The 21,828-nt window shown below is 43.2% G+C and overlaps 1 protein-coding gene across 1 annotated transcript in view; it reads right to left on the bottom strand.

The window, feature by feature from the left end:
* Positions 1–21,828, bottom strand: part of dhx29 (DEAH (Asp-Glu-Ala-His) box polypeptide 29) — a 161,254-nt gene that overhangs the window by 1,101 nt on the left and 138,325 nt on the right. The window contains exons 25-27 of the mRNA XM_078549709.1: positions 18,694–18,825; positions 11,549–11,645; positions 3,316–3,377 (exon numbers count right to left, since the gene is read on the bottom strand). Coding sequence (XP_078405835.1) covers positions 3,322–3,377; positions 11,549–11,645; positions 18,694–18,825 — 285 coding nt within the window. The 3' untranslated portion in view covers positions 3,316–3,321. The remainder of the gene's footprint in view (positions 1–3,315; positions 3,378–11,548; positions 11,646–18,693; positions 18,826–21,828) is intronic.

The raw sequence follows: 21,828 nt of genomic DNA, 5'->3' as shown, positions 1-21,828 counted from the left end.
AGTCTATCCAACCTCTCTTCATAACTTAAATGTTTCATCCCAGGCAACATCCTGGTGAATCTCCTCTGCACCCCCTCCAGTGCAATCACATCCTTCCTATAATGTGGCGACCAGAACTGCACAAAGTACTCCAGCTGTGGCCTCACCAAGGTTCTATACAACTCCAACATAATCTCCCTACTTTTGTAACCTATGTCTCGATTGATAAAGGCAAGTGTCCCGTATGCCTTTTTCACCACCCCACTAACATGCCTATCCGCCTTCAGAGATCTATGGACACACATGCCAAGGTCCCTTTGTTCCTCAGAACTTCCTAGTGTCAGGCCGTTCATTGAATACTTCCTTGTCAAATTACTCCTTCCAAAGTGTATCACTTCACACTTTTCAGGGTTAAATTCCATCTGCCGCTTATCTGCCCATTTAACCATCCCATCTATATCTTCCTGTAGCTCAAGACACCCAACCTCACTGTTGCCAATCTTTGTGTCATCCGCAAACTTACTAATCCTACCCCCCACATAGTCATTTATGTCGTCATACAAAATGACGAATAATAGGGGACCCAGTACAGATCCCTGTGGTACGCTGCTGGACACTGGCTTCGAGTCACTAAAGCAGCCTTCTGTCAGCACCCTGAATCTCCTACAACTAAGCCAATTTTGAATCCACCTTACCAAATTACCCTGTATCCCATGTGCATTTGCTGCCTTTATAAGTCTCCCATGTGGGACCTTGTCAAAGGCTTTGCTGAAATTCATATAAACTACAACTGCGCTACCCTCATCTACACACCTGGTCACCTCCTCAAAAAATCCAATCAAATTTGTTAGGCATGACCTCCTTCTGACAAAGCCATGCTGACTATCCCTAATCAAACTTTGCCTCGACAAGCAGAGATAGATTCTCTCCTTCAGAATTTTCTCCAATAGTTTCCCTACCACTGAAGTGAGACTCAATGGCCTGTAGTTCCCTGGCTTATCTCTACAACCCTTCTTAAATAGCGGAACCACATTAGCTGTTCTCCAGTCATCTGGCACCTCCCCCGTGGCCAGTGAGGAATTAAAAATTTGGGTCAGAGCCCCTGCAATCTCCTCCCTTGCTTCCCTCAGCAGTCTGGGACACAAATCATCCGGACCCGGAGATCTGTCCACTTTTAAGCCTGCCAACACCTCCAATACCTTGTCAATCCCTATATCAATTTGCTCAAGAACCTCGCAGTCTCTCTCCCCAAGTTGGATACCTTCATCCTCATTCTCTTGGGTCAACAGAACTAGATGTGATGCATCCAGGGATGTTGAGGGAAATAAGAATGGAAATGGTGGAGATATTGGCCATAATCTTCCTTAGATACAGGGGTGGTGCCAGAGGACTGGAAAATTCTAAATGCTGCTCAAAAGAAATGTAAGAATAAACCCAGCAACTACAGGTCAGTTTAACCTTGGTGATGGGAAAGCTTTTTAGAAACGATATTGAGACAAAATAATAGTTACTTGGACAAGCACAGATTAATTGGAGAAAGCCAGCATGGATTTGTTAGAGGCAAATCATGTTGAGAGTTTTTTTTATCCTCATCAACCATCTGTTACCTGATAATGTGGTTGATATGGTGTATGCCTTCCAAAAGGCATTTTATAAATTGCCACATAATAGTCTTGTCTGCAAAGTTGAAGCTCATGGAATAAAAGGGTCAGTGGCAACACAGATACGAAGTTGGCTGAGGGACAAATTGTTAAGTGAGGAGGACAGTGATAGGTTTCAAGAGGGCCTGAGCAGACCAGTGGATGGGCAAGCATGCGGCAGATGAATTTAACACAAAGAAATGTGAAGGTGCACATTTTATCAAGAACAACGATGAGAGGCAATATAAAATAAAAGGCACAATTCTAAAGGGGCCGCAGGAACAGTGAGACCTGTGCGTACATGCGCACAAAATCATTGAAGGTGGCAGGGCAGGTGGAGAGCATGGTTAAAAAGGTATTCAGGACTTTGGGCTTTATAAATAGTGGCATAGAGTGCAAAAGCAAGGAAATTTTGAAGAATATTTATAAAACTCTGGTTTGGCCTCAACTGGAATAGTGTGCCCAATTTTGGGCACCACACTTTAGACCAGATATGAAGGATTTAGATAGGGTGCAGAAAAGATTTACAAGAATGGTTCCAGGGATGAAGGACTTATGTGGATAGATTGGAGAAGCAGGGGTTGTTCTCCTTCGAAAAGGTTGAGAGGAGATTTATCAGAGATATTCAAAATCATGAGGGGCGTAGACAGAGTAGATAAGAGAGGAACTCTACCCATAGGCGAAAGGGTCAAGAATCAAAGGGCACTGATTTAAGGTGATTAACAAAAAAACTGTTATATGCAGTGAATGGCTAGGTCTGGAATGCACTGCCCGAGACTGTGGTGGAGATGGGTACACTCAGGGCTTTTAAAAGGGAGCTGAATGAGCACCTGAAGAGAAAACATTTGGAGGGCTATTGGAAAAGGGCATGAGAGTGGGACTAGCTGAGTTGTTTTTGCAGAGAGTTGGTGCAGACACAATGGGCCAAATAGTCTCCTTCTGTGCTGTAGTCATTCTGTGATAAAAATCCCACCAGAACTCTTCAATTTGAATGCTGCTTATGGTCTAACATTTTTTCAGCGGCAATGAATGAAAATGTGTCTACTATAAGAAATATTGCTAGAAGCAGAACAGGACTAGCATCAACCTAAAATCAAGTCAAAATACCGCAGTTGTTGGAGATCTGAAATAAAAACAGAAAGGGCTGGAAAAACCCAGCAGGTTTGGCAGCATCTGTGGAAAGAGAAACAGAGTAAATGTTTCAAGTCCAATATGACTCTTCTTAGGAACCCCAAAGAGGAGGCATATTGGACTAGAAAAGTTAACTCTGTTTCTCTCTCCACAGATGCTGCCAGACCTGAGTTTTTCCAGCACTTCCTGTTTTTATTTTATAAATAACTCTGGCCTGTGCTATACATGAACCAAGAATATTCAATGTTTGCACTAAGGAATATTGCAAAAATGTGTTACATCCTTGATCCTAATAAGTAAGTTAATTTTTAAATAAAAGATACACTACATCATTGGGATTGAAACCTGTCGACTTAGTAAATCAGTAATGAATAAAGCAACTAAAAAACTCAACAGCTTCACCAATGGCAGCAGTGCAACATTTATTAGCATCAAGCATTATATGGATTTTAAAATAACATCTGCAATGTTCAATGTAATCATTTAAACCTAGACTTTGTGAGTTAAATATATATTACTTTTTACCATCTGTACATAGATATAGCAAGGCATTAGGGAATCATACTTTATTTCAGTCAGCACGCTCAGTCTTGATCAGTTCCATAATTATCTGTATTATCTCGTCATCTGAAATGAAAAATAACAATTCCTTAACAAATGTATATTTTTTAAGTCATAGCCTTAACAAAATACATTTTGAAAAAGGTAACAACAAATTAACTTTCAAAATCATATTCATGAATTTTGAGGGGGGATTCTCTTGACGTCTTGGCTAATATTAAAGATGGCGATCGAGCCATTTAATTTCTGTTTGCAGAACACAAATTGGCTGCAAAATTTCCTATATTACAAGTGACAACACTTAAATCGGCTCTAAAGAGCTTTGGAATGCTCAGAAGTCACGTATGGTGCTATATAAATGCAAGCTTTTCTTTTTAACTTCACACATCATGCTTTTGCATGCACTTTCTGTAAACTTCCTAAAAACAATATCCAAGACCAACTTCCACAGACCATTCAAAAAGTGCACTGGACTGCTTTTTTTGGAATTCATCTACTGTGAGGGAGCTATTAGTCTGTGTATGTAATCTTGCTTTTGTATATCACACAGCTTTAAATTACTTTGCCTCATTACATTAGCATTTTTGATTATTTTTTGTAGCAATATGCTAGATCTTAGTTGTGTGTATGAGAACAACCAAATCTCTACTGCTCTGCAGCTCTTGGTTTCTCACCATTAATAAAATACTGGTATTTAAATTTATGTTTCTCAGGTCAAAATTCTCCACATTGTACTCTATTGGCCTTTGTTGTGTCAATTTATTTAATCTGTCTACATCCTTTGCAAATTCCCACTCCCTACCACCAACTTGCAGTGCCTCTGAACTGAGTATAATTTACAAACTTGGATATGTAATTCTCTATTCATCCAAGTTACTAATAAATATGCTGAAAGGTTGAGGCTCCAGTAATTTACAACTGGGGACATAAATACAAGATAGAATACCAAATATAATGGGAACAATTTACAGGCAGAAATTTAGAAATATAAGGAAACCGCCCGGTCAAACTTATATTGAGTTTCAGAGAGTAAAACAGAGTAATTTTGATCGGTGGATACGGGCAGTAAAAGTTAGAGACAACAAATGTAGCTCTTAGAGAAGTAATTCCTTTGGAAGAATTTAAAGATTCAATTCCTTCGGTAGTGAGAATTCATGTGGAGGAACATAGGGTTAAAACATCAAGGCAAGCAGCAGAGATAGCTGATGATGAGTTAGTTCATAGATCTAAACCTTTTTCTCATCACCCTTTTAAATCTGAGGTTAGAAAGTGGGAAGGTGAAAGGAAGGTAGGTAGTCAAGGAAGAGGAGGAGTAGTTGCAAATTCTCAGGAAGTTCTTTCTCAGGCCAGAAAGGAAGGTGCTGAGGGTAGGAGTGAGACTTGAAAACTAAGGTGTTTTCATTGTAATAAGGTGTGGCATACAAAGTCAATGTGTTGGAAGTTACAGGGAAAATCTTTTGCAGTAATTGGAACGCAGAAAAGTTCTGGAGATAAGAGTACTGTGGGTTCAGAGATCCAGGCATAGGAAAAATCAGTGGTTTAAGAACATATGAAATAGGAACAGAAGTAGGCTGGATAGATAGAGTGGATAAAAGGCACTTTTTCCATTAGTAAAGGGATCAATAACCAGGGGGCATAGATTTAAGAGAAGAGGTAGAAGGCTAAGAGGGGAGTTGAGGAGAAATTCTTTTACCCAAAGGGTGGTGAGAGTCTGGAACTCACTGCCTGAAAGGGCGGTTGAGTCAGAAACTCTCGTAACATTGAATAAGTATTTAGATATTCACTTGCGTTGCCATAGCCTCCAGGGCTTTGGGCTAAGTGCTGGAAAATGGGATTAGTGTAGTCAGATCTTTGTTGACCAGCGTGGACAAGATAGGCCAAATGGCCTCCTCCTGTGCTGTAAACATCTATGAGTCTAGGCTCTACGAGTCTAGACCATCCGGCCCCTCGAGCCTGCTCCGCCATTCAATAAGGTCATGGCTGATCTTGTGTTTCGATTTCCACATTCCCATCTACCCTCCCATAACTTCTAATTCACGTTATCGGGGGTAGATGGGCATAGGTAACATAGGAAGAATCAGTGATAGGTAAAGAAGTGGGAATGTGTTCACAGGTTACAGAAATATTTGAAGATTTTGTATGTGAAGGGGAAGTCTTTCCATGTGTACAGGGTGGAGCAGACAAAGATATTAAAATTTTAAGAGACACAGGTGCTAGTTGTAGTGGAACTCAAACCCTCTCTGATTCCGCAGCGACCACACGAGACTCAGGCTTCTTTAAACTGATTTTATTCAAGCATATGCAAGGGAGCTGCAGCCATTCCATAAAATGACGACACAGCTCCCCGATCGATTACATTTCATTACTTTTGTACTTTTTCTTATGTATTTGAATTCATTTGAATACATCAAATCAGTAACCGACATGCCGGTACCTGATTATCTCTATCCTATTGAGTACATAAACATGTGATTATGCTATCCAATCACTCTAAAGCATGTATACATAATTATATTATTCAATCAGAATCAAGGCACGTATACACGGACCTTGGTTTTGTAACGCAAGACTGTCTGTGTTTCATCAAAGCCCCCTCTTTGTCCATTGTTCATCTTCCCATATCTAAGCTAAAACCATTTGCCCCATCCCTATCTGTCAAAGAGCACACTTAATCTATTCTTGATGTCATGCTTTTCTTCTCTGGTCTAACTCTCAAGGCTGTGCAAGGTTCATTTGGCAATCTTCAACTGCCAATGTGCTTAGTAGCACTAGCTGCCTGGAGGTTTTAAGTATTTTCAGCAAATTCTCACTTATTCTCTTTCAATACATTTAATTCCTCCGAACACTTGTCAATCCTTAATGTTATGGGATAGTGATATTTGTTGTTCAGAAGGAGTATTGCAGGAAAAAGTGATAACAAGTGGGATTCATGGAGATGCTAAACCTATTGCATTATGGAAGTCAAATTTAACAAGTGGAACAGGTGAGGTGATTGTTTGAGTAGTGGAAAAATTGCCCATTGCAGAGATTCAATTTATTTTACGTAATGATATAGCTGGGTCACAGATGTTGGTGATGCCTACTGTAGTGGTGCATTCAACAGCGGTGTTGTGCAAAGAGTATACTGGATTGTTTCCAGATTGTGTAGCAACGAGATCACAAACTCTCAGGTTAAAACAGGAAGAGGAGGAAAAGATGCTGATATTCAATTAGCTGAAACTATCTTTGATAAGATTGTTCAGGGAGGGGGAATGAAGCTGAAGTGTTTAGTTCAGTTAAATTGATAGAGTTACAGCAGAAGGATCCATGAATAAAGCAGTTATATCAGACAGTTTACTCAGAAACAGATGCGGAATGTATTCCATAATGTTATTACCTTAAAGGTAGTGTGTTAATGAGAAAGTGGAGGCCATCTCATGTTTTCGCAGATGAAAAATGGATGGTAGTGCGTCAGGTAGTTATACCATGTGAGTTAGCTAAGGAACATTTAAAGATATCACAGCAGGTGATGAAGGCAAAGGCAGATAAGAGAGCCACAGCTCATAGTTTTGTTGCTGGGGAACGTGTTAGTTTTATTACCAGTACTGGTTGAACCATTAAAGGCAAGGTTTAGTGGGCCTTACAAGATTGATAAGAAACTGAGTGAAATAAATTATTAAATAAATACTCCAGATAGAAGAAAGCAGAGGGTGTGTCATGTAATTATGCTTCAAAAGTACTTTGACAGGAAGATGACCAAAAGGAGGTATTAGTGGTAGTAGATAAAGAGGAGGTAGAAGTGGAAGTTTCTGAAATAGATATTCCTTTAATCAAATTGGATAATGAGGGGGTGCTTAAAATTTTTAAATGTAACATTGAGTTACTTTCAAAGTGATTTGGAGAAGCTATTGCAGGCACACGAAGCTATTTGTAGGGAGGACAAATTTAGCTACACATGATGTAAATGTTGGTGATTCAGTTTCAATAAGGCAACATCCTTATAGATTAAATCCAGCAAAATTATCACAAGTACAGAAAGAAATCAAATTCATGCTTCAAAATGACATCATTGAGTCTAACTGCAGGAACTGGAGTTCGCCTACTGTGGTGGCACCGAAACCGGATGGAATATAAAGACTATGAACAGATTATCAAAAAGTGAATGCAGTGACAAAAGCGGAGTCATATCCTATTCCACAGTTGGAAGATTGCATTGAGAAAGTGGGACAATCAGAGTTTATCACAAAGATTGACTTGCTGAGAGGGTATTGGCAAGTACCGTTATCGGAGAGAGCAAAGGAGATATTGGCTTTTGTGATGCCAGATGAACTATATCAGTTTAAAGTTATGCCATTTGGTATGAAAATTGCACCAGCAACATTTCAAAGACTGACGAACAAAGTAATTGCAGATCTGAGCAATTGTGTTGTTTATATTGACAACTTGATGGTTTTCAGTCAAACATGGAAGGAGCATTTACAACATCTGAAAGAACTGTTTGATCGACTGCAAGAAGCTAATTTGGTGGTGAACCTAGCTAAAAATGAATTTGCAAAAGCGCAAGTTACATATCTAGGTCAAACCATTGGACATGGTAAGGTAGCTTTGAGAGGTGTGAAAGTCAAAGCCATCATGAATTTCCCCATGGTTACAACAAAAGGGAAGTTGAGATTTCTGGCATGAGTGGAGTTTACCAGAAGCTTGTACCAAATTTTAGCAATGTGGTTGCTCCCAAAATTCACTAAGTTCTGGCAAGGGCCCAGCAGATTGGAAAACCACAAATGCAATACCTCTATTCAAGAAAGGAGGGAGACAGAATGCAGGAAACCATACACCAGTTAGCCTAACAACTATCATTAGAAAAATGCTAGGATCCATTAAGGAAGTAGCAGCAGGACATTTAGAAAATCAATAAAATTTCAAGTGGAGTCAACATGTCTTTCAGAAAGGGAAATCATGTTTCACAAATTTATTAAAGTTCTTTGAGGATGTGACAAGCAGAGTGGATAAAGGGGAACAAGTAGATATAGTATATTTGGATTTTCAAAAGACAATCGATAGGGTGCCACATTAAAGGTTACTATACAAGATAAAAGCTCATGGTGTTGGGGACTATATATTAACATAGATAGAGGATTGGCTAAGAGTTGGGATAAATGAGTAATTTGCAGGTTGGCAAACTGAAATGAGTGGAGTGCCACAGGGAACAGTGCTGGGGCCTCAACTATTTATGATTTATATTAATGACCTGGATGAAGGGACCAACTGTATTGTAGTCAAATTTGCTGACAATGCAAAAATAGGTACCAACTCAAGTTGTTACGAGGATACAAAGAGTCTGCAGAGGGATATAGGTAGGTTAAGTGAGTGGGTAAGTATTTGGCAAATGGTATATAATGTGGGAAAATGTGACGCTGTCCACTTTAACGGGATGAATAAAAAAGCAGAATATTATTTAAATGAAGACTTCAGAATGCTGTGATTCAGAGGGATCTAATTTCAGTCACAAGAAGTTTGCATGCAGGTACAGCAAGTAATAAGGAAGGCAAATGGAATGTTGGCTTTTTTTGCAAGGGGGATGGAGTACCAAAGTGGGGAATTCTTGCTACAACTGTGCAGGGCACTGGTGAGATCACACCTGGAACAGTTTTTGGTAACTGGTAAAGGGAGAAAATTGGAAGAATTCCCCACTTTTCTTCAAATAGTTCATTATCATCCATCTTAAACCACTAGAAGAGGCAGTTTAATGTTCTGAAAAGCTGCATCTTCAACAATGCAGTGCACCAACACCTACAAGTACGCCTACAAGTTTTGGTCTCCTTACTTAAGGGGAGGATATGTTTGAATTGGAAGCAGTTCAGAGAAGGCTTACTAGGTCAATTCATGGGATGAAGGGGTTGTCTTATGAGGAAAGGCTGAGCATGTTGGGCCTATAGTCATTGGAGTTTACAAGAATTAAAGATGATGTATTGAAACAAGATTCTTAGGGGGGCTTGACTGAGTAGATGCTGAGAGAATGTTTGCCCTTATGGGGGAATTTAGAACTGGAGGGCAGAGTTTACAAATAAGGGGTCTTCCATTTAATCTTGAGATGAAGAGGAATTTCTTCTGGGTGCTTGGACTTAATTCTCTACCCCAGAGAGCAATGGAGGCCTGGTTATTTAATATATTCAAGGCCAAGTTAGACAGTTTTTTGATCTCAAGTGAGTCAAGGGTTATGGGTGGCAGACAAGAAAGTGACAAATCATCCATGATCTTATTGAATGGCTGGGTAGGCTCTTATCTGCTCAGTTCTGAGTGCCACACTTTAGGAAGGATGTGAACACATTGGAGAGAGTGGGAAAGAGGTTTACAAAAACGATTCCAGTGGTGAAAAACTTAAGCTGTTAAGATAGATTGGAGAAGTTGGGACGGTTCTCCTTCAGAGATGGCTAAGAGGAGATCTGAAAGAGGTTATCAAAATCACGAGGGTGCTGGACAGAGTAGATGGGGAGAAGCTGTTTCTGCTTGTAAAAGGATCGGGAACGAGAGGGCACAGATTTGAAGCCATTTGCCAAAGAAGCAAATGTGATGAGAAAAAAACCCTTTTCACACAGCGAGTGGTTCGGGTCTGGAATGCGCCACCTGGAAGTGTGATGGAAGTTCAATCGAGGCATTCAAGAGGGCGCTAGATGATTACTTAAATAGAAACAAGGTGCAGGGTTACAGGGAGAAGGCAGGAGAATGGCACTGAATTATAATGCTCATTCAGAGAGCCAGTGCAGACACAATGGGTTTCTTAAGATTTTACACCATTCTTTGAACTCTCTGATCTTCTTGACTCGATTCCAATTTGCATGTGGCTCAGGTAGTTATTATAGATGAATACCCTTGACATTCTTGAAGCTCTGCTTCTTATTTAGACCCCAGCTCTTCAAACTCGCCATAAAACCTCATTCCTCATCCTACCTTTGTTGTTGGCTCCCACATGGAGCACGACAAGTGGATCCTCTCCCAGTCCAAGGCCAGAATTTTACATGGATGTGGTGGCTCCACCCACTGGCCAGGAAGTTGGGAGCAAGCCTGCCTCTGCTGGCCCTGGAAGCCACGACTGAATCTTGCTCCGTTCATGCAATTAGTTCCCTGCAGTCATGGCTTCTGCTCCTCTGAGGTAGGATGTCCAACCTCCAAGAGCTGCCAGCCAATCAAAATCCCTTCAGGGCTCTGCCACTATCACTAATCTCCTCTAGCCCCACAACCCTCAGATATCTGCACTACTAATACTGGCCTCTTATGCGTCCTCAATTTTAATCACTCCACCTCTGGTGGTTGCACCTTCAATTGCCTAGGCCCTAAACTCTGGAATACCTTCCCTAAACCCCTCTGCTTGTTCAGCTCTCTTTCTTTCTTAAAACCACTCCTTAAAATTCCTCTTTTGACCAGGCTTTTGGTCATCTGACTTAATATAACTTTATGTAGCTCCTTGTCAAACTTGGTATTATAATGTTCTTGTGAAGCACCTTGGGGCGTTTTATTACTTTAAAGGTGCTTTAGAGGTTGTTTTTGAGTGAAAACCACAGAACTTCCTTCCAAAGAGAATTATGGTGACACATTCACCACATGGGCTGCAATAGTACAAGGCAAGGGCAGCTAGAGATGGGGAATAACATGCTGGTATTGCCAGCCACACATGTCCAGAGAATTAATCGTTAAAAAGGACTTATGAAAGAGGAACAAATGCTAATCCCAATGCGCATCACCAGCAATACCTGCAGTTCTTAGTGGTTCATATATGCTTCTTATTCATAAAGCTTCCACTCATTCAGTAAGTAAAGAGCCATTGTATCTTAAACAAAAACAAAATACTGCGCATGCTGGAAATTTGAAGGAAAAACACAATGCTGGAAATGCTCAGCGGGTCTGGCAGCATCTGTGGAGAAAGAAAAAAGTTAACGTTTCAGATCAATGGCCTGTTATTAGAAACGTAATAGGTTTTAAGCAAGTGAAAAGTAGGAGGCAGTAAGAGACTATTGTTATAATCATGATCTGGGGAATGTGTTATGCAGCGCAAATTAAAGCTAGATAAAAAACAGGAGTATGAGAAGGAATAGTTTAGAAGTTTGCCATCAGTGCCTAGATTCTCATCTATTCAGGATTGGAGGGCATTCACATCAGAAACAATGCCAACAAATAATCAACATTCAACATACAAACAGATGCACAATCTGCAGAAACAGGATTCATATCTTCTCTTAAACAAAACAATAAACTGAAATTACCTTCAATTGACATTTTTGGATCTTCAAGTTTCTTCAGCAGAACAGATTCAATTAAGGATCTCAGTTCCTTAAAAATGATTCCTGTCCTTACAGGAGCCTGCAAAATTAGAAATTTTTAACAATGAAATAATACTGAAAATTTCATTTAGTTATAAACATAGATTAAGTCTGGGACATTTCTACCCTAAGTGCAGTAGCGGGCAGGTAAAATGACGTTTTACCCACCGGCCGCGATGGCGGGTTTTCACACCGTATCATTGCGAACCTGCCACATTATTTATGCACTCCTGGGAAAAACGCCGTTTCCATGGTGGGCGGGCTCTTGTTTGCCTGCCCGCCAGCACCCTGCCGCTGCAGCACGTCGGGTGCCATATTTAAAGTCCTGCCACAAACACACATCTCAGTACTTCCAGACCACCAATGCTGCACAGAAGACATGGACCTGAAACTGAAGACGACTGCAGCACCCAGGTTCAGCGACACCTCCCTCCAGCCCTTTTTTGATGCCGTGGAGGCCCACCGGGATGCCATCTACCCCCACTCTGGCCGCAGGGCGGGCAGCAACAACACTAACCCGGCTTGGGATGTGGAGGCAGCGGTGGTCAGCACCAACACCCTTCAAAAGAGGGCAGCCACCCAGACCCGCAAGATGATAAATGAATCTCTCCTCCATTTCGCCAGGGTAAATCACTCTTCTCATCACTCTCAACTCGCACACTCAAACCCATCGCACATCCAAAGGGCCCTCACTCACTGCCGGTTCAAGGGACATTCGCTCAATCTCACTCACCGTCATTGTCCTCATCCCTTCCATGGGACCACTCACCACCTACACACGCCAGGCTTATTTATCATCTGGCCTGGCAGAATCCTGCTTACACTTCCTCCGTCTCTATTCATGCAGGAAAAGCTGGCACACATGAGGGCAAGGTCATAGACTGGTGGCGGTATGCCCAAAATCAAGGTCCTCACAGGCTTTGAAAACAGAGCCATCCAGCTGACTGGCGAGGGTCTGGACTGGTCCTGTACTGATGGTGGGGTCGGCGGTACTCTACCAAGTGAGGGTTCAGCAGTGCAACATCCATCAGACAACTATGTTGTGAGTGATATGTCCTGTTTCACATGCCACTGCCATGCACTAGTTACCTCTCCTTGCTTCCGCAGGCACATCTGCCAAACAGCCGATGGAGTCCATGACCCAGGGCCTCCAGTCAAGTCCCAAAGAAAGCTCTGAAGAGCAATCTGGAGGCACCCTCCCTGAAGTCTTCTCACAGCGCTCACCCACACTCTCCACCATCGCAGAGATACACACATTGGTGGGACCTAGCTTTAGAATAGGCCCGGGATCACAATCTGGATCACCGTCCGATCCACAGCAGGTGGAGGCAGGGACTTAGCAGGTTTGTGACACTTGGAGGACTGGAGGCCAGAGGTTTGCTGAGTCCGAGTCAGATGACAAGCCTCTGGACTCGGTCATGTCACAATTGCTGGAGCTTCAAAGGCAAGCTCGGGAACATCAGGAAGGGACACCCATTGCACTCCTCAGATTGCAAGCGCGATGGGGGAGGAGTCCGTATGCTTCCACTCTGAGTTGAAGGCGGCTGCATGCCAACGCAACAAGGTCAACACTGGTAGGATGGCTGCCGCCATGGAGGCCTTGGTCCAGGACTTCGCTCCTGTACTGCTGCGCGGGCTTAACTCCGTCACTGATGCTATAGTTGGCCTCCAACAGTATGTATGCAAGAGGGATGCCGGGCAGCTCTATCTCACTCCAGCTATCCTTGTTCCTCAACGAGTCAGCCTGGTGCCCCTGGGCACCCACAGGGAGGAGGATCAGCAGGTGCACACCCCGGACCCATCCATCCAGGTGACTCCGAGAGTGTCCAGCCCATCCGATTCTACTCTCCATGACCTCAGCAGCTCCAGCTCCACAGGTGGAGGAGGGTGCCACCTCCACACAGCAGGACCGCAAAAGAAGTCCAGGGCCCTCCAATCTTGGCCCTCCAGAGGACACCCGCTAAGGGTCATCACAGACAGGGTGTCGCAGTCAGCAGGCTGCCTCCACCTCCGCCGTGGATGTCCAAGGCGTAGCGGCAGGAAAAGGAAAGTTATGGGGAGTTAGTTGCACCGCCTGGGCACGGGTGTTAATCACTTGTACATACTGTTCACTATTGTCAATAAGCTCCCAAGAATGTCTCCCTGCCTATTACTCCTTGTTCTGATGAGCAATGTTCTTGTCACTCAGATGCGAAACTTTTCTGCACAAGATAAAGGCAGGTGTCTCAGTCCAGGGCCTCTTCCTTGTGCTCTTTGCAGCCTACAGACCAAAGTGATGGTCCAGTCTCACACTCCCTGGAATATGGAGACAATGAAAGCTTTAAGATAATAAATGATACAATTTTTTAGTGTAGCTTCCCTCCCAGTTCATGGAGAAAGCCCATTAATAGGCGTGTCCTTTTAGATGAAAGTGACATTTTCTGTTGCCTGCACCTCAGCAGTGTTTGTCATTGCTGCCAGAACGTAGTGGGCTGGAACAACAGAGTTCTCTCGTTCTCTTGGTGTGTTCTCAGCACCTTCGAGGAGGGGCTGGCCCCCATCTCTTCAACATCTGTGACCATTGATACTGTGCTCCTGAAGGGCTCAGGTGCTGAAGGTGGACAAAGGATCAGATGCTTCTGAAGTTTCATGGCTGCGTCTCTATGATATGACCCTGATCACAGAGCGCAAGCAATCTACTCTTGGCCAGACAGGAGTCAGACATTCTCAGAACCTATATGAAGATTTATGGAGCGTCTTCACTGCATGTCGTCATCATCCTCCTGCAATCAAGTGACTGTTAGGGCCTCCACTGCGTCTCCATGACAGGAGCACACAGAGTATTCACGCTGCCATAAGCTAGACTGGAGTCAAATGTTCACAGATGTGATGTGAGGATCTATGGGGTCATCTCAGGTGCACATCATCATCATCTTCCACAAATCTAACAGCTATGAGGGCCTCCCGAGCACACCTGCCTCATCTTGCCAGTGCAAGGGCCTCAACCCGTCAGTTACCTCCGAAGACTGCCTCACCCTCATCGGCATCCTCCTCATGGGAGGAGACCTCCAACTCCTCCATCTCCTCAGTCAGCTCATCTCCCTGTTGGAGCGCCAAGTTGTAAAGGGTGCAGCAGATGACAATGATGAGCGACATCCTCTGCAGACTGTATAGCAGGGCTCCACCAGACCGGTCCAGGCACTGGAAGCTCATCTTCAGCATCCCGATGGTCTGCTCCACCAAGTTGCGAGCTGCAGCATGAGCCCCACTATAGCGTTGCTTTGCTGCAGTCTGAGGCCACCGCATGGGTGTCATCAGCCACGGCCTCTGCGGGTAGCCCTGATCCCCGAGGAGTCATCCCTGCAGTTTTTGTGGGCCCTGGAAGACTCCAGGGATCTGTGACTGACTGAGGATGTAGGCGCCGTGCACACTCCCTGGAAACTGTGCGCACACCTGCAGGATGCATTTCTGGTAGTCGCACACCATCTGCACATTCAGCAAATAGAACCCTTTGCAGTTGATGTAGTACACAGTGTGTTGCGACGGAGATCTGAACGCCACGAGTGCGGTCGTTCGCACCCTGCACCTGTGGGAAACCCGAGACCTGAGCGAATCCAATCACTCTTGCATCCTGGCTGTCCTGGTCCTGGGCAAAATGCACAAAGTTGTATGCCCTCGCAAAGATGGCATCCATGACCTCATGGATGCATTTGTGGTTGCAGGCTTGAGAGATCCCGCAGAAGTCACCTGTGGAGCCCTAAAAGGAGCCACTGGCATAGAAATTGAGCACCGTGGTCATTTTCACGGCCACAGACAGTGGATGCCCTCCATGTCCCCGTGTTGCCAAATCCTGCAGTATCTGGCAGATGTAACCGACCAGTTCCCTACACATGCGCAGTTTTCAGTGACACTGGTTCTCGGTCATCTGCAAGAATAAAAGGCGGCGTCTATAGATGCTGGGTGTCGCTAGCACCGGCCTGCAATGGCTCATTGGGGCTCTTGGGCAGCGTGTGCAGAAGCCCAGCCGCCCCTTCTTCCTGAGGTTGTTGCTCCTGCCTCTGCGTAGCCAGGAACCTCAGTTGTGCTTTCCTCCATCGTCTTCTAGCTGTATGCCTGATAGCTTACAGAGCGTCTTCATCAGGCTCCATGATCCTAATGTTGTACTCCTGCAGGATGAGAGACATGAGGTTAGCATGGGTGTACTAAGAACCTGTCCTGGTTAATTGTGACGGTCCCTTATTGCTTCCCAGAGAGCGCTGGCCACCACTCTGGTGGCCTGAGATTAGTGCGCTGCATGGCTGCCCTGTTAGCTTAAACCATGGGGGAGGCTGGTCCAAACCAGGATGCTGACATTGCAAGGGGCTGAAAGTGCCTCCAGCAGTGACTGCTCCCTGGCCAGCTTTAGCGAGAAGTGCAGTCCCCCAACTATTCTGCAGTCTACTAAAATGCTCATGAATTTGCAGTCTGTGCTGGGTAGGGGGAAGCTCCTGAGCACTTGAGTGGGCAGATAAGCTGGGAGCCTGACCCAATCACATCAATGTGGCTGCACCTGGACTGTCTCAGTTTCAGAGGAATCGTCACTTTATACAGGTTTCCCTAATGCATGACCACTTCCTTCATCCACCTTATCCCCCATCCTGAATGCTTGTGCACTATATTCAATGGCAGGGCTGCCCTTGCCCCTCCCACCACCAGTCGTCTGAACGGCAAGGCTGCCCTTACCCCAACCCCTGAGGCTTGAAGTCCAACAGGCGGCCCTGGCGAGTGCTGCACAATGTTATTGTGTGCTTACCTCCAAGTTCCCCTCAAAGCACAGGCCGCCAAGTGCATGCCTTTTAAGTGTTGTTGTGAAACACATCAGCATGCCTTCCTCCCAATGTGGATGGATGATCCAGCGGGTCGTGTGTGTGTGTGTGTGTGGAGGGGGGGTTGGTGGTGGTGGTGAAGAGGAATGATTCCAGCAGGCTGGTCTGATAATGATATGCTGTTGTATTACAATGAGGCTCCCGACGTTCGATGGCAGGAAATGCAGCCCGCCATCGGCAGTTTGAGCAGACAATTGCGAACTAGTTTCCTGCCATCGTAAAACCGATCGCGCCATATTGCCTACTCACGCTACCGATCATGCCCGACGCCAGCGGGCATGGAAAATTCCATCCCTAGTGTCTACAAAAGTTTTGAATCTAGTCTCTAATTATAATTGTAACAACAACATCTGCTTGAATACTGTCTCATGTCACCAACTTCCCCACCATCCGCAGTGACTAGTTCATCACCCACGGAACTTCATGCAGAAAATCAAGGTCAAATGGAACAGTCTGGTCAAGAAATGTGAGAGGGTGGAGCATATTAAACCAAAGCTGTAATGTTGGGGAAAGGGAAGGGAGAGGCAAAGAGAGGAGAAGGAGAGAGGCAAAGGAACGGAATAAGGCAGGAGGGGAAGAGGATGGAGCAGGAGAAAGGCGAGGAGAGGCAAAGAGGCAGAAAGGAAGGAAGGCATATATAAGTAATAATTGGAGAACTGTACCTAAATAGGCAAAGATCAACACTGGTTGCACAAATGGCAAATTCAAAACAGTGAAATGTGAGGTAGCTCATTTTAGTGTGAAAAGCAAGGAACTATTTCTTGGCAGTTTAGGAACTAAAAGGGGTAGGGGAACAGAGACCTGGGAAAACAAACATATGAATCAGTACTAACAAAGAACAGGAATAAAGCACTGGGATTAATGTTTAGAGGAATAGAATGCAAAAGTAGGGAAGTGAAGTTATACTTAAATGAGATCTTGATTGGGCCTCACTTGGACGACTGTACACAAGTCTGGTTTCCATATGACTAAAAGAATTGCGAAGGTGGAATGGGAAAAGTTTGAGGTGAATATTGCAAATACATTTAAGACGAAGCTACATAAGCATGTGAGGGTGAAGGGAATATAGGACTATGCTGATAGAGTCAGATGAGAAAGGATGGAAGGTGGCTTGAGCATGCTTATATTATGTTCTGAATACAAATGGAAGCATGTACCTCATGGTAATTTCATCTAACTGTGGTTTGTGGATTTCAAACTGGTGTCATTAACCACAATTCAATAGCACATCCCCTGGTCACCAGAAGCCATCCACTTAGATTAGGTATTCCATTAAACAATGGTAGCACAGTTGACTACAAAAGATAAATGCATCTGAACAACTTTCAGGGTACATTTTCTCCACCTAGATGTTGTGTTGCTGATGGCCACATGAACCTGCACATCAACTGAATGGAAACAGAACATGCTGATTAGCAGCAGTGGGCCATTTGGCTCCTCTATTGATAAGATCGCGGCTGATCAGATTGTGGCCTCAGCTCCACTTTCTTGTCTCTCTCCTCTACCTTTTGACTCATATGTACATTCGTATGTACTTCTCAGTCCTGTAGGACTTGTCATCCTCTCCAATTCTGAGGGCAAGAGAAATTTCCAGGGAAATCCTCATCCTATCCTCACCATTAGGTGCTTAAGTATAAATTGGACTTTTTTTAATATAAATTCCACAAGGTGGAAGAAACAAAGTAAAATTGAAAAAATAAACAATGCAATAAAAGTGACATCTCACAGAGACTCACAAACTGACTAAACAACACTAGAACAGTACTGCATACAATTGCAAAAGGCTTAAGGGAAAATAATCTTATATTTGTGCAGGCCACTTTTTAAAAATTAAGGCAGCAAGGTAGTGGGGTGGGAGAGGTAGGACACGCTAGTATTCACGGCTTATGCCAAAGGCACGACTGCCAATGATGCAGCTAAGAAAATCAGGGGTGCACCACAAGCCAGAACTGGAGAACCACCGAGATCTCAAAGGATTGTAGGGCTGGAGGCGATTTTAGAGATAGGGCAGGGTGAGGCCACTGAAGGATTTGAAACCAAGAATGAGAATTTTAAAATCAAGGCACCAGGAGCCAATGGTGGTCAGTGAGCAAAGTTGTTGATGGGTGAATGGGATATGGTGAGAGTTAGGATATGCGCAGCAGTGTTTTAATTGAATTCAAGCTTATAGAATTATATTAGAAAGAGTGCTAAAAGTTGATTTTCCATGGAATTCAGCAAAGTACATTAAATAAACATTTTTACCTGGAAATGTATCCATCCATCAACTGTAAGTAATCTTTCACGGTGCATCACCTCTATATCACCACCAAACAGCAAGACTGGAAAAGGTGAAGTCAGAGTTGTCTCTCGCACATATACCTTGCCATATTTCACCTAATTTGACAAAAAGAAATGGATTAGTCCCATTATTAAATAGCTGTCAACAAGAGGATCTCTCTTCTAAAATCTAAAACTCAGCTCTTCAATAATTAAATGGCAACTTAAAGCAGACTGAGTGCCATTTACCCTGTAAACTTGTACTGTTTATAAAAATATTCCATTAGAGTTGTATGCTGTTCCACGATCATAACATATGACAGAAACATAAAATTACAAAGACATATTGATACATTAAGTGGATGGGCAAAACTGTAGCAAATGGATTTCAAAAAAGACAAATGTGAGGTGCCCAAAATATAGGACACGTATTCTCTTAATAGTGTAAAGCTAGAAACAGTGGAGATCCAAAGAGACTTTGTGGCACGGTGTGGGGCGGGGGGGGGGGGGGGGGGGCTGTGGTCCAGGTACGCAGATTATTAAAGTGACATGAATGGGTGCAGAAAATAATCAAAAAGGCTAATGGCCTTCAGATCCAGAGCTAGAAGTCATGCTTCAGCTACACAAAGCCCTATTTACAACACACCTGGTGGACTGTGAGCAGTTCTGGGTACCACATCTTAGGAAGGGAATGCGGGCCTTGGAGAGTGTACAGTATACATTTTCCAGAATGGTAATTTAACCCCTGTAATCCAGCTATAAAGAGGGATTATGCAGACTAGAGTTGGAATTTAAATGGCTAACTTGAACAAAGTTTTCAAGACATGAAGGGGAACAGATCGGGTCGATAGGGAGCATCTCAGTTGATTGGGGAATCTAAGATTGGGAGCATGGTGTAAAAATTAGAGACAGACCATTTAGGAGTGAAATTAGGAAACACTTTTACATTCAACAGGTGGCAGAATTTTGGAAAACTCTTGCAAAAACAGCAACTGATGCTAGATCAATTGTTAATTTTGAATCCGAGATTGCTAGATTGTCATCCAAATACATTAAGAGATGTTGGGCAAAGGTATATTTGGGTATAAAGGTATATGAAATCGATCATGCATAATCAACTGAATGACAAAGAGGCCTGAGGGGCTAGATAGGCTACTCCTGTTCTTGTGTCATCAGCAGGAAATTATAAAATTGTCAGTAAAATATTGCCAAAAAGTACATTTTTAAAAAGTGATAAAACTTAATGACAATAACCCATCTGCACAAGATCAAATTAAATGCTCCTACTGAGCAGTTCATTTCAATTACAAAGCAATACATATAATTGCTTTAGACATGGAACATATTAATTGTTCTGCTCCATTATAACTATCAACTGTCATGATTAGCAGTTTAAAAATACTCAGGATACGTCAACACTTACAGAAAAAATCCTTATCAGAACTTATGCACTGCATTGAATCATTGTACTACAGTAAAGAGTCAAAGGGGCTGAATTTCTAAAGATTCACCTGATTGTCTGCTGTACTTCAGAAGTGCTGTACAAGCTCCGGAAAAAAAGCTGAAATGCTCGATACACTTTGTTTCTGGAATTTTGACTATATTATTGCTAAATCTGCGTCTATTATCAGGCATTTAATGTATTGATACACAATAACACAAGTCGTATCTATGTGGTGCTACTCCTATGAAAAATTCTACCCAGAGCACTTTACTATAAAAGAGTGGTGGACATCAAGCAGGAAGGAAAGAATTGAGGAGAAGACATTGAAGCCATAATCAGAGATAGTTCAGTATTATTTCAATACTGAAACAGCTTCATATTTAGGGGGAGATGGTAGAATAGTGGTAATGTCACTGTACTAGAAATCCAGAGGCCCAGGCTAATGCTGTGGGGACATGGGTATCCCGTCATGGCAACTGATGGAATTTAAACTCAATAAATCTGGAATAGAAAGCTAATCTCAATAATGGTGACCATGAAGCTATCATCAACTGCCATTAAAAGCTCATCTGGTTCACTAATGCCCATTAGGGAAGGAAATCTGCCATCCTTACCTGGTTTGGCTTACATGTGACAACAGACTGACAGCACTGTGGTTGACTCTGAACTGTTCTCTAAAATGGCCTAGCAAGCTGCTAAGTTCAAGGGCAATTAAGGAAGGGCAACAAATGCTTGCCATGAAAGAATAAAAGGTAAAAACACATCAATATTAAACTGAGTGAGAGCAGGCAAGCCAGCACATATTGATGTTGGTCTCAAACCTGGATAAATGGGAAGGGTTAGCGACTGGAAGGGCACTAAGCTGTAAAATCACCTACCAAATCCAAACGATGGTTGATGTGAATGGAAATGGCACCCACGCGAGGTTGCACCCTGCAAGCAGCATGCAAGGTCCCTGCCCGAATGCTGTGAAGAATGAACGAAGGTTGCCATCTATTGACAAGGATGGCTAAAGAAGGAAGTCCAAAGGAGAGGTGAAAAGGTGAATCAACTTAAAATAGCAAGTCTAAATGTCAGTAGCCTGAGAAGGAGAAGCAGCGAAGTAACTGATGGCAAGAAAAGGAATACAAATCATGGTTTTCCAGGAAATAAAGTGGAAGAGCAGTAGAGCAAGAAAAATTGGCAGTGGATATAAACTTCACTACAATGGAAAGGATGGGAGAAGAAATGGTGTTGGAGTAGTAGCATACGAAAAAATGAAGGACAAGATGCTGGCAATGGACAGAAACAGTGACAGAATCAAAGTAAAGCTAAAAACTGGGGACAAACTGTGGGACATAGTCCATTGTTATACACCACAGAGCGGGTGTGGGTCAAAGGGGAAAAAAAGAATTCCAGGAACAGATGGGCAATGGATTTCAAACAATACCAAGCAGTGTCGGACCAGTGGCGGCAGGTAACCTAAATTTATATTTGGGGAGAGGACAAACAGCATACAAGGTTATCCATGCTGGACATGATTCTGGAGAAGCAAATGAAGAAGGAGCCAACATCCTGGAGTTTGCCACGTCATACCAACTAGTAATAATAAACAAGTGGTACCAAAAATACAAAAAACGTCTATAACCAACAACAGTGGTGGTAGAGACACACAGCTGGACTATGTCATGGTTAGA

Source organism: Cetorhinus maximus, chromosome 1 (genome assembly GCF_964194155.1).
Source record: "Cetorhinus maximus chromosome 1, sCetMax3.hap1.1, whole genome shotgun sequence".
Lineage (NCBI taxonomy): Eukaryota > Metazoa > Chordata > Chondrichthyes > Lamniformes > Cetorhinidae > Cetorhinus > Cetorhinus maximus.
Note: the sequence above shows the minus strand (reverse complement) of the source record. Positions and strands in the feature narration are given on the sequence as shown.